This window comes from Capricornis sumatraensis, chromosome 1 (assembly GCF_032405125.1).
Source record: "Capricornis sumatraensis isolate serow.1 chromosome 1, serow.2, whole genome shotgun sequence".
Lineage (NCBI taxonomy): Eukaryota > Metazoa > Chordata > Mammalia > Artiodactyla > Bovidae > Capricornis > Capricornis sumatraensis.
Window position 1 is genome coordinate 152,324,801 of NC_091069.1, and position 14,349 is coordinate 152,339,149.

The 14,349-nt window shown below is 39.2% G+C and overlaps 1 protein-coding gene across 1 annotated transcript in view; it reads right to left on the bottom strand.

Moving 5' to 3' along the window:
• The window catches only part of IMPG2 (interphotoreceptor matrix proteoglycan 2), a 71,564-nt gene that overhangs the window by 37,824 nt on the left and 19,391 nt on the right, over positions 1 to 14,349 (bottom strand). The window contains exons 5-7 of the mRNA XM_068968275.1: positions 12,903 to 12,952; positions 11,953 to 12,035; positions 4,879 to 5,040 (exon numbers count right to left, since the gene is read on the bottom strand). Of these exons, the coding sequence (XP_068824376.1) occupies positions 4,879 to 5,040; positions 11,953 to 12,035; positions 12,903 to 12,952 (295 nt within the window). The remainder of the gene's footprint in view (positions 1 to 4,878; positions 5,041 to 11,952; positions 12,036 to 12,902; positions 12,953 to 14,349) is intronic.

Sequence of the window (14,349 nt, forward strand, 5' to 3'; positions counted from 1 at the left end):
TTGCACTCATCTCACATGCTAGCAAAGTAATGCTCAAAATTCTCCAAGCCAGGCTTCAACAGTATGTGAACTGTGAACTTCCAGATGCTCAAGCTGGATTTAGAAAAGGCAGAGGAACCAGAGATCAAATTGCCAACATCTGCTGGATCATCGAAAAAGCAAGAGCATTCCAGAAAAACATTTACTTTTGCTTTATTGACTATGTTGTGTAGATCACAACAAATTGGAAAATTCTTAAAGAGGTGAGAATACCAGACCACCTGACCTGCCTCCTGAGAAATCTGTATGCAGGCCAGGAAGCAACAATCAGAACTGGACATGGAACAACAGACTGGTTCCAAACAGGAAAAGGAGTACATCAAGGCTGTATATTGTCACCCTGCTTATTTAACTTCTATGCATGCTACATCATGAGAAACGCTGGGCTGGAAGAAGCACAAGCTGGAATCAAGATTGCCGGGAGAAATATCAATAACCTCAGATACGCAGATGACAGCACCCTAATGGCAGAAAGCAAGGAGGAACTAAAGAGCCTCTTGATGAAAGTGAAAGAGAAGAGTGAAAAAGCTGGTTTAAAACTCAACATTCAGAAAACGAAGATCATGGCATCTGGTCCCATCACTTCATGGCAAATAGATGGGGAAACAACGGAAACAGTGATGGACTTTACTTTCTTGGGCTCCAAAATCAACCATGAAATTCAAAGACACTTGCCTCTTGGAAGGAAAGTTATGATCAACCTAGACAGCATGTTAAAAGGCAGAGACATTACTTTGCCAACAAAGACCCGTCTAGTCAAAGCTATGGTTTTTCCAGTAGTCATGTATGGGTGTGAGAGTTGGACTATAAAGAAAGCTGAGCCCAGAAGAACTGATGTTTTTGAACTGTGGTGTTGGAGAAGACTCTTGAGAGTCCCTTGGACAGCAAGGAGATCCAACCAGTCCATCCTAAAGGAAATCAGTTCTGAATATTCGTTGGAAGCTGAAACTCCAATACTTTGGCCACCTGAAGTGAAAAACAGACTCACTAGAAAATAACCTGATGCTGGGAAAGATTGAAGGTGGGAGGAAAAGGGGATGACAGAGGATGAGATGGTTGGATAGCATCACCCACTCAATGGACATGAGTTTGAGTGAGCTCCGGGAGTTGGTGATGGACAGGGAAGCCTGGTGTGCTGCAGTCCATGGGGTCAGAAAGAGTCGGACACGACTGAGCGACTGAACTGAACTGAACTGGAGCTATCTCTGGGCATCTGCTTTTATTGGGAACTCATGTACACCTGTGGCGGATTCATGTCAATGTATGGCAAAATCAATACAGTACTGTAAAGTAAAAATAAATAAATTAATTAATTAAAAAAATAATTAAATAAATAATAAAGAGCAAAAAACAAAAAAACAAGTTCTCATAAAATCAGGAGAATGAGATTTTTAAAAAAATCTTGATTCACCAAAAATCCTTCTGCCTTGTAGATAAAGAATCCAAACCCATGAAACTTTTTGGCTACAATAATTCACCTTGTTTTATTCTGAGAGAAAACAGAGAAGTGCTAATTCTTGGAGGGTGGAGGTGGGGATAAAATCCACAGGACTAAGAATGCCAAAGACCGAGGGTTAGTCTCGGCTATTTTTCACTGCAGAGTGGCCAGGCACAAGTCTTCTTTCATAGTACTTAATGCTTCAATGCCCACTAAGCATATCACTTCTTAAGATTAAGATGAGCATAGCTAAAAGTACTTCATTAGCTGCAAAATGCAGTGTTATTGCATGTTGTTATTAATACTAAACCCTTCTTGCTCCTTGGAAGGAAAACTATGAGAAACCTAGACAGCATATTAAAAAGAAGAGATACCACTTTGCCAATAAGGTCTGTATACTCAAAGCTATGGTTTTTCCAGTAGTCATGAACAGATGTGAGAACTGGACCACAAAGGCGGCTGAGAACCAAAGAACTGATGCTTTCAAATCGTGGTGCTGAAGAGGACTCTTAAGAGTTCCCTGGGCTGCAAGGAGATCAAACTAGTCAATCCTAAAGGAAATCAGTCCTGACTATTCATTGGAAGGACTGATGCTAAAGCTGAATCTCTAATACTTTGGCCACCTCAAAGAGCCGACTCACTAGAAAAGACTCTGATGCTAAGAAAGATTGAAGGCAAAAGGAGTAGAGGGTGGCAGCGGATGAGATGTGTGATGGCATCAGTGACTCAATGGACATGAATTTGAGCAAACTCTGGGAGACAGAGAAAGGCAGAGGAACTTGGGTCAGACATGACTTAGTGACTAAACAACAACAAACCCATCTCATCTGGAGCTTTGCCATTTTTTGACTTTAAACACATTTTCTAATTCATCACACCCAGTGAGCTACTACATAGGTGCCCAGTTGTAAGAAGTCATTCCACCTTATTAGTCACAAGATTAATAACAGGTACAATTTACTGAGTGACTGCTATGTGCCTGGTGCTTTGAAATATTACTTCCAATCCTTGCAACAATCGCAAGAGATAGGTAGTTTCTCCATTATGCAATTGAGGAAACTGAGACTGAGATATCAACTAATTTGCCCAGGATCATCCATTTGGTGAGTGTCTGAATCAGAATTCATTCAATCAGTCTTTCTAATGCTGAAGCTCATACTCTTCTCACTGAATCACATGCCTCATCCTCTTTCCTTTGATAAATATGATTTTATAATTGGGACCAGGACTGGGAGAACTGTGAGGCTCACCACAGCTTCTCACCTGAATTAAAATGAAGAGGACTCGGGGCTTCCCTAGTGGCTCAGTGGTAAAGAATCCGCCTGCCAATAAAGGAGACATGGATTCGATCCCTGATCTGGGAAGATCTCACATGCCATGGAGCAGGGAGCCCATACACCACCACCACTGAGCCTGCCTTCTGAAGCCCAGAAGCCGCAACTACTGAGCCCACAGGCTGCAACAACTGAAGCCCGCAGACTCTAGCGCCCATGCTCTGCAGCAAGAGAAGCCGCTACAGTGAGAGGCCCACACACCACAATTAGAGAGAAGCACCTGCTCACCACAACTAGAGAGGTCTGCAGCGCAACGATGACCCAACACAGCCAAAAATAAATAATAAATAAAATTATAAAAAATAATTGAAGGGGACTCAGTATGATATAAAGGAAAGAACAGTTTCAAAGGAAGGAGGAGACTTGATTTTCCCTTCCACTCCTAGAAGCTGAAATGACCATGAACAAGTTACTCACCCTGATGGGTTTCATCTATAAAATGGAGCTGATTATCCACCTGGCTGCTGTTAGCAAACCGACACACAGCAGCTTGCAAAACACAAAGCACTATGTGAGGACACTGTTGATTCTGTGGCTGCCATCAGGTGTCCACACTCCAAAGCCTATCACAATGACCGTTCCCTCTCTGATGTCACTCTTCATGGCACCCCAAGTTTATCTTCCTCAGCTCATTAAAAAAAAAAAAAAAGTAACAGCTCCTGAATCTCAATCCTCCCAAGCAGGCTTTCTCTTTCCCTGTGTATCTTCCAGCATTACCCGGAAAAATAATACTGAAAGACCAATTCCCATGACGGTCTCCTTCAGTTTGCAGTATATGTGAAGACAGGACCTTTCAGAGACACGACCCTGACTCTGCAGCTCCACACAGGGAAGTGGCTATTGGTAGACATTTCATTCCATGTAAAAGGACCCGTATGTAGAAATAGGTCAGAGAAGGTACTGATCCTTCATCATCTTTAAAGCACCTTGAGCCAATAGCTACCTACTTCATAAAGTCCCTGATGGAAATGTTTTTCAGAGTGTTTATTAGACCTTCTCTAAATATGCAGTCATTTAGCACAACTGTTTATCCAAACATGGAGGTTTATTAAAGGCTCCTTAATCCAAGAGCAGAGAGAACCAAAGAGCTGATCCAAGACACTGTCTGATGCCAAATGGCCATTGGCCTGGCTGACATTTCTTCCACATACCATATAGCCTCACAAATTGGCCACACAGCTAGGAAAATTAATTGTCTAGCCCACACTCCCTGTGTCTGATGGCTGCAATGATGCTGCTTGGCTGAGAGATGCATATTTTTCTTTCTCATCTAGACACAATGTCTAGAGAAGGAAATTAGTCCAAGGTAATGGAATCAAAAAACTTGGCCACAGAGAACTCCATCAAGAGGGATGGAAAAGAAATAAACAGGAGGACTAATGTACCCTCTCACTTGACAAAGAGAGAGGAGATGGGCCCTCGGTATCTTGAAAAAATTCTCAACTTCAAGTCCCTAGATAGAATTCTTCCAGAAAGTAAAGTTGTGAGATGGTCTAACGCACAATTCTGTAAACAAACTCTCTTTTAAAAATACTTCTAACCAAGGAACAGAGATAAGAGAAAAATTTACTTTTCACTGGATGTCCTTTTGTCCTTTGAGCTTGGGGCTTCATACTACCTATGCATTAACTATTCAAAAATTTTCACCTTTAAAAAAGAATAACAAATACAAAATTAAAAGAAATTAAATTTATTGTTCCCTCAAGAAAAATAACACACTACATATAATATCTCAAAGATGCTCATTTCTCCAAATATTGTCAAGTAAAATCCATGCCACAGAACACATTCTTCCTTGGCTGTGTGGCCAAAGCGGGAAATAGCATTTATTTGTTGGTATATGGCAAATGGATACAAAACTTTGTTTCAATGAAATAGTTCATCTTTTGGTGAAATTTTCACAGAGCTTTCTAAAGAAATGGCTAAATCACTACTCACTGAATCAAGTAGATGGAAAGCTTAAGTCCTAAACCTACCTTTAACCAGTGTTAACATGAGAAATTTATAGCTCCAGCAAACTATCCTGTATACAAAAAAGAATAAAAACACATCCCCCAAATCACCCACCTCTGAAATAAAGTCTTCTACAAGGCGCTGGTGGTGAAAGCTAGAGGGGTCCTGTAGTTCTTCACTGTACTGTTCCCCCAAAAGGTGGATACTGAATTCTGCAACCTGCTCAGCAGCTGTTTTTCTGGATTCTTCTATCATATTCTCAATTTCATTGCTAATCTGGATTTTTAGCAAAAGAACAATAAATGTCAATGTTCACTCATTCAGTCAACAAATATCTACTGACCACCTATGATATGCCAGACACTGTCCCAAAGGCAACTTCTGGTGAGGACTATTTATATAATATTTGACTTTGAAACTAACTGGTTTTTAAGACAGGTTATTATTAAAATTTTAAGACAGGTTATTATTAAAATTACTGTGTATTTGTTCATTCCTTTGAATACACAGTGATTGTGGTCACTGGTTCAGGGAAAGAGAAAATTTTTCACAGATAACCACCAAAGTTCACCACCTGTGAGTGAGTAGAAAAAGCTGAAGTTACACATTGCTAATTATTGGAGAAATGCAAATTAAAACCACAATGATGTATCACCTCACACCAGTCAGAATGGATATATCAAGAATTCTACAGATAAAAATGCTGGAGAGGATGTGGAGAAAAGGGAATCTTGATTCACAGGTAGGAATGTCAATTAGTGCAGCCACTATGGAAAACAGTATAGAAGTTCCTTTAATAGAACTGCCTGAAAATAGTCCTGAAAACAGCCATTTAAAAAAAGTGAAAGTCGCTCAGTCATGTCCAACTCTTTGTGACCCCATGGACTACACAGTCCATGGAAATCTTCAAGCCAGACTACTGGAGTGTGTAGCCTTTCCCTTCTCCGGGGCATCTTCCCAACCCAGGGATCGAACCCAGGTCTCCCATATTGCAGGAGTATTCTTTACCAGCTGAGCCACCAGGGAAGCCCAAGAATACTGGAGTAGATAGCCTATCCTTTCTCCAGTGGATCTTCCCTACCCAGGAATAGAACCAGGATCTCCTGCATTGCAGGTGGACTCTTTATCAGCTGAGCTACCAAAGAAGCCCAATAAAACTCAAAAATATTTCCCTACAAATTCCCACTGATCCCAGTTCTGAAATCTGGATGCATATAAAAACTATAGGCCCCAGAGAAACCTTCAAATAAGGATAGGCACCTATCATCTTCTCTGACTTTTCACTAGTTCCTTTTCTCCAAACACTTATTGGGCTCTTAATGTCTTCCTTAGAGTATGATACACATAAATGAGGTCTGATAATTAAAATATGGTACAAGTATCACTTTCCTGATAGCAGATTCTAATTTCTGTTAATGTAACCTAAAAGTACTCTTGCTTTACTAGTTTTTCCTCATACTGCTGAGTCATATTGAAACTAATAAAAACCTTTAGCCTTAAGGAATTTTGTACGAGACTTTGCACTCTTCAATACTAAATTTTCTCTCACTAAATTTAAATAAAAACTTTCATTTTCAGTATTACTATAAAAGAAATATCCTTAGGAACCTTGCTGCAATACAACGCCTAAAATGCTGACTAAATTTTTTAATGATTTTAATGCATACCTGGTTTGCAAGAAAATAAACCAGAAATCAAAAGAGAGAGGCTAGAAAAATCCAGAGAGGTGATTCAGTAATCTATGCATACACAGTGTATCTAGCAATCTCTTGTGACCTAGGCTTTAGTTTCAAATACTACAAGGGATAGGCTATAAAGTGCCAGGTGTATACATGTTGAAAAGTCAGATCAAAGACGCCTATATAGACAGTTTGAGCAACAGATTAGACTAAGTCGAAGGAAGAAAAAGTGAACTGGAAGACATTTCTGAATGCAGCATAGGGGGACAAAGAAACGAAAGTTAAGAACGAGTGGTTAACAGACAAAAGGTATAAAATGAGGGAGTCAGACATGTACCCAATCATATGGGACAACACCTGAGAATTTTCTCTATATACATTTTTGTGAAATTGCTGTATCCTCAATACTGTATTATATGCTACTATATTGTACTTGTAGTGATGCTTCCTAAGGCCTGCCATCACTGCAAGTGACTTGAAGTGCGAAGTCAAGTGGGCCTTAGGAAGCATCACTATAAGCAAAGCTAGTGGAGGGGATGGAATTCCAGCAGAGCTATTTCAAATCCTAAAAGATGATGCTGTGAAAGTGCTGCACTCAATATGTTAGCAAATTTGGAAAAATCAGCAGTGGCCACAGGACTGGAAAAGATCAGTTTTCATTCCAATCCCAAAGAGGAGCAATGACAAAGAATATTTAAAATATCGTACAATTGCTTCTGGTCCTATCACTTCATGGGAAATAGATGGGGAAACAGTGGAAACAGTGTCAGACTTTATTTTTTGGGGCTCCAGAATCACTGCATTTGGTGACTGCAGCCATGAAATTAAAAGAGGCTTACTCCTTGGAAGGAAAGTTATGACCAACCTAGACAGCATATTCAAAAGCAGAGACATTACTTTGCCAACAAAAGTCCATCTAGTCAAGGCTATGGTTTTTCCTGTGGTCATGTATGGATGTGAGAGTTGGACTGTGAAGAAGGCTGAGTGCCAAAGAATTGATGCTTTTGAACTGTGGTTTTGGGGAAGACTCTTGAGAGTCCCTTGGACTGCAAGGAGATCCAACCAGTCCATTCTGAAGGAGATCAACCCTGGGATTTCTTCGGAAGGAATGATGCTAAAGCTGAAACTCCAGTACTTTGGCCACCTCATGCGAAGAGTTGATTCATTGGAAAAAACTCTGATGCTGAGAGGGATTAGGGGCAGGAGGAGAAGGGGATGACCGAGGATGAGATGGCTGGATGGCATCACGGACTCGATGGACATGAGTCTGAGTGAACTCTGGGAGCTGGTGATGAACAGGGAGGCCTGGCGTGCTGCGATTCATGGGGTTGCAAAGAGTCGGACACGACTGAGCAACTGAACTGAACTGAACTGTACTCATTTCACATGCTAGCAACGTAATGCTCAAAACTCTCCAAGCTAGGCCTCAATAGTACGTGAACCAAGAACTTCCAGATGTTCAAGCTGGATTTAGGAAAGGCAAAGGAACCAGAGATCAAATTGCCAACACTGGTTGGATGATAGAAAAGGCAAGAGAATTCCAGAAAAACATCGACTTCTGCTTCACTGACTACACCAAAGCCTTTGACTGTGTGGATCACAAAAAACTGGAAAATTCTTAAAGAGATGGGAATACCAGACTACCTTACCTGTCTCCTGAGAAACTTGTATGCAGGTCAAGAAGCAACAGTTAGAATTGGACTGGTTCAAAATTGGAAAAGGAGTATGTCAAGGCTGTATATTGTCACCCTGCTTATTTAACCTATATGCAGAGTACATCATGAGAAATGCTAGGCTGGATGAAGTACAAGCTGAAGTCAAGATTGCCAGGAGAAATATCAACAACCTCAGATATGCAGATGACAGCACCCTTACGGCAGAATGTGAAGAGGAACTAAAGAGCCTCTTAATGCAGGTGAAAGAGGAGAAAAAACTAGCTTAAATTCAACAAGAGGAACTAAGAGCCTCTTAATGGAGGTGAAAGAGGAGAAAAAGCTAGCTTAAAACTCAACATTCAAAAAACAAAGATCATGGCCTCCAGTCCCATCACTTCATGGCAAATAGATGAGGAAACAATGGAAACAGTGAGAGACTTTATTTTCTTGGTCTCCAAAATCACTGCAGATGGTGATTGCAGCCATGAAAAAAAAGCTGCTTGGAAGAAAAGCTATGACAAATCTAGACAGTGTATTAAAAAGCAGAGACATTATTCTGCTAACAAAGGTCCATCTAGTCAGAGCTATGGTTTTTCCAGTAGTCATGTATGGACTGTGAGAGTTGGACCATAAAGGAGGCTGAGTACCAAAGAATTGATGCTTTTGAACTGTGGTGTTGGAAAAGACTCTTGAGAGTCCCTTGGACTGCAAGGAGATCCCATCAGTCCATCCTAAAGGAGATCAGTCCTGAATATTCATTGGAGGGACAGATGCTGAGGCTGAAGCTCTAATACTTTGGCCACCTGATGCAAAAAGCCGACTCACTGGAAAATAACCTGATGCTGGGAAAGATTGAAGGCAGGAGGAGAAGGGGATGACAGAGAATGAGATGGTTGGATGGTATCATTGACTCAATGGACAAGAGTTTGAGCAAGCTCTGGGAGATGAAGGACAGGGAAGCCTGGCGTGCCACAGTCCATGGGGTCACAAAGAGTTGGACACAACTGAGTGACTGAACTGAACTGATATACATTGATTCTTTAGACAGAATGCTACTGTACCCTCAACAGCCTACAGGAGAGGTAAACATAACTTCTATATGGATGAGGAAAGCAAAATGCACATGTGACTTGCTTTATTGCAATATTCACTTTACTATGGCCATCTGGAACTGAACCCACAATATCTGAGATATGCCTGCAGTTATACCATATTATAGTATACTTATAGTAATACACCATATAGTATTTGGGAGTCTATAGTTTTATAAAAATGGGTATAGGAGTATGTTTATGCTTATTTACTTTGCTTTGGATTTATTGTACTATCTTAACATGAGGTTTTTAGTCTATTATAAATTTGAGAAATTCAATCATTATGTCTCATCATTACATAAATACAGAGAGGGGCAGAGAGAGTAGTATCTTAACAGTAGGCGAAAAAAATAGATTACCCACAAAAGAATAAGAACTGAATTATTAGTTGAGTTCTTAATAGTAACAATAGAAGTTAAAAGATAGTGAAATAAAATCTTGACAAAAAAAACCAAAGACCTTCTATCTAGAAATTTATACAGATTATAAGAATCTTTATAGAATAAGGGGATAATACGGAAATCTTCAGGTGACCAAAAACTGAGATTGGACCAGTGAGAGATTCTTACTAAAGTAATACCAGAAGCATATATTTCAGAAGGAAAATTATTCCAAATGAAAGGTCTAAAATGTAAAAAAGAATTTTAAGAAAATAAAACAGTACACACCTGGGTAAATGTAAAAACTTTTAACTATATAAAATAAAAATGATGCAGTCAGTCAAATTTGTAAGATTAAAAAGAGAGAACTAAAATCCCAGGGACGGAGGAGCCTGGTGGGCTGCAGTCCATGGGGTCGCTAAGAGTCGGACACGACTGAGCGACTTCACTTTCACTTTTCACTTTCATGCATTGGAGAAGGAAATGGCAACCCACTCCAGTGTTCTTGCCTGGAGAATCCCAGGGACAGAGGAGCCTAGTGGGCTGCTGTCTATGGGGTCACACAGAGTCGAACACGACTGAAGCAACTTAGCAGCGGCAGCAGCAAAGGAGAGAAAGAAAGAACAAAAATACTGAAAATAACATGTAAAACAGTAAGGTAATCACTTGAATTATTGGTGGCTCAGAGGTTAAAGCGTCTGCCTGCAATGCGGGAGACCTGGGTTCAATCCCTGGGTTGGGAAGATTCCCTGGAGAAGGAAATGGCAACCCACTCCAGTATTCTTGCCTGGAGAATCCCATGGACAGAGGGGCCCGGTGGGCTATAGTCCACAGATCGCAGAGTCGGACACGACTGAGCGACTCTAGGTAGGTAGGTAATGTTCCTGCAGACTCAGGATAAGGATAAAGATTCTGAAAAACGTAAACTTTGCTAGATTAAAGACACATGATAACATACAGGGTAAATATTAACAAACCAAGAATAAAGTATGTAATTTCTAAAATAGTATCTGAAAAATGTATTAGGGAAAAAACTGAAATGTAAAACTGTATATTAGGCTTCACTCTGAACTAGTCATGTATGCTTGTACTGTTTTGTCTTCCTACTGGTTCTACAAATTACCTTCAAATTACTCTCTCTGTTATGAAATGTTCCAACTGATTACACATAATCCGTTCATTCCCATTACAGTGAATTTTATCTCAGTCTATAAAAGTTTCCAGTCCTACACCATAACATTCAGTGTCAAGCTCAGAACATCACTTTTTATTCAAATATTTATCAAATGCCAATATTTTCTAGTACCATCTAATTTGGACACAGTTTTACTGAATACTAAAGGTATTGTATTGATACAAGGATCCCAAACTGGCTCCAGCCTTGCTCAGTAACAGGGAAGGTGGTGGACAGAGTGGGGGGCAGGACTTGACTTCACAGTTGGTAAGAGAAGGTGTAAGGTAACAATTGCACCTTTCTAGTGAATATGTTCGGAAAGGGCAACGGCACCCCACTCCAGTGCTCTTGCCTGGAAAATCCTATGGACGGAGGAGCCTGGTAGGCTGCAGTTCATGGGGTCGCTAAGAATCGGACACGACTGAGCGACTTCACTTTCACCTTTCACTTTCATGCACTGGAGAAGGAAATGGCAACCCACTCCAGTGTTCTTGCCTGGAGAGTCCCAGGGACAGGGGAGCCTGGCGGGCTGCCGTCTGTGGGGTCGCATGGAGTCGGACACGACTGAAGTGACTTAGCAGCAGCAGCAGCAGCAGTGAATATGTTCAATCAAAGTTTGCTCTGTATTAAGGAATCTGTGATTTATGCACATTTAATAAAATTTCTAATGAAATATTTTCATCTTAGAAGCATTTACTTTTCAAAAAATTTGGAATGTGATAGCCAACTTAATGCTTCTTAGTAGACAGATTTCTATTAGTAATGATGCATTTATTTATTTATTTATTTTTTTAGTAATGATGCATTTAAAAAGTACAGTACTTCTCTAAACTACATAAAATCTATATCCTTTCCCTCTGAAGAGGAGAAAACTAAGTTCTGATTTATTAAGAGACAGAGTACATAGGCAAAAACCCTCACAATAAATTATGCACACAGCCCACAGAAGACAGTGGGCTTACCATGATGACAGCTCCCCAGGCTCCAAGTCATTTAATTTACAATTCAAATCTATTCTTTGCCAAAAGCAGACTTATTGGGCTCTCCAAGGAATCTCAGATTCTTTTTAATGTACTGGTTTTAGAATCTACATTTCCATAAACAGAACCACCTGAAATTTTGTGTTGTCTGGCAATGAATAATAAATCTCTCTAAATCCCTGTTCTCCATGTTAGAAAGTAAATAATGAAACAGAACATCACTCACACTGTCGTCTGGCCTCTCCAAGCTGCTCTCTGAGATACCTTCATAGGAGGTCACCCCTGGATATGGAACACTGAGACCAGCATCTAAAAACAAAAACAAAAACGTGTATGAATTCAGTCCATGACTAAATCATAATGTCTATCAGGAAACAATAAACTGATTTTGATGCCATTCATATAAGTCATTTGCTTTTTCATCTGCAAAATTCTGTTCATTTTAACCTCAAGACACATGAATTTCCTCAGCACAAGAAATAAATATGACTCATTCAACAAGCATTTACTGATAACTACTATATGTCAGGCTCTATGCAAGCCTCCAGGGATACAAAGTCTCTATCCTTAAGGAGTTACCTAATAAAACTAACTTGTAAAACTCTCAGAGAGGGAAAGTGGCTAAAGATTGGAATTAGCCAAAAATTAGAATTGTTGATGCTGGGCCTCACTGTGCTATTTTTCGTATGTTTGAAATTTGCAACATAGAAGAACTTTATTTTAAAAAATTAAAAATAAAGAAATCAATTACTAATTTACAGGAAATATAGAGGTCAAAGAAACATACAAACAAAGTATACCACAGAATGCAATTAGAAAAATCCTTACTCTGGGAAACTCTAAAAGACAAATGACAAAAAATAGTGGAGCTACAAAGGTTCTACCTTTTGACATAAGCAGTGATTACAAAGTGTTTGCCTTAAAACAATTCTTTAGGTTGTACATTTGGTTTAAGGTTTTCAGATTCTATATTATGTACTTAATAATTAAAGATTCTTAAGTACCCAAATATAATGTCATAAAATAAGTGAAAAAACAATTGCTTTTTCTTGAGACTTCTTCAAAAACAGAAGGAGAGACAAATGGCATTTTTTAAAATATGAGCTGAAAATTGTGCTTCCTTGTAATTTAATAATAAAATTTAAAAGAAAAGTGAATAAAGGCACAAAAGCATACCTCCCAGTGTTGACATATCACCAACAGGAACCGGAGATGACACTTCAGAGCTAGGAAAAAAAAAAATGTCTGGAGTTAATAAAATGACAGAAATGTGACGGTTTATTTTGGGGTTTGTTTTCCAGAAAGGAATTCACCTGATCTCCAAATAAGGATTCCCAAACCAAAGTACTAAATAGCAATTAAAAAAAAAAAAACTTATTTATTTTACATTTTTTGATGCCTACTCAACTCGAATCACCCTACATAATATTACATAGTACATATTATGTAGCATGCATATATATATATGTACACACACATAATATACCCTACGTAATACATAATACTGCATAACCACTCTACATAGTACTTCCTTACTATTTCATAACCCTGTTTCATTTTTTTCCTCAGTTCTTTTCACTATGTGAAATTGTTCTGTTAATTTATTTATCTACTTCTTTATCTATGTCCATACCCTTAGTCTTCTAGAATGGCATTTCCTAATATGGTAGTCAGAGGATGTATGTGGTAATTTAATTTAAAATTAAATAAAGATTCAAAATTCAGAACCTCATCCACACTATCCACATTTCAGTGTTCAACAGTCATATGTGGCTAATGGCTATTTTATGGAACAGCCTAGTAAAAAACATGTTCATCATCACAGAAATATCTATTTAACAAGACTGCCTCGAGAATGTAAACTCTAAAAAAAAAGAATCTAATCTAAACTCCATGAGATTAGAGGCCTTATCTGCCATATTTGCACTGTATCTTCATCTTAAAACAGAAACTACCACTTAATAGGCACTGAATAGATACTTTCGGAATAAATAAATACTATTGACCAACCAGTCTAGTGTAGAACACACTTGGCATACAGCTGTGAACAAAATACTCATGGTCTATGAAGGTTACCACCTAACAGAAAACAGTAACAAACACAAACGCAACAAGCAGTTCAGACACAAAAGTACTGGCAGTCACGGGGAACATATGAGCCCAAATCTCATCTCATTTGAGAGATCACAGAATCATGAAACTTTTTAGTACAAAACAAGTCAAGGTTAGAGACATGATTTGCTATAGGCCACATTGCTCCCAGGTTTCAGGTCCCCTGGCTATCCAACCATTCAACCCTGCAACTGTAGGCAAAGATCAGAAGAGATCAGAAGATAATCTGAGAAAGTCCTTAAAGAAAGGGTGTTTCCACCAGTCCAAATCTCCACATATCCCCAAATATATAAATTACAGTAATGGAAAACTCTCTTCAACTTTCCATAGGCAGTTTTCAAAGATGATTTAAACAGTCAAAATGTCTCCCTCTTAGACTCGCTTCTGTCTCAGTGAGCCCCATCTTCACTTCAGAACCACTCCTTCAAATTGTCCTGCTTCTCTAAACTAGATCATGGGCTCACAGCCACCAGATAAATGTGGCACACATCTTGAAGCAGCAATTTTCACT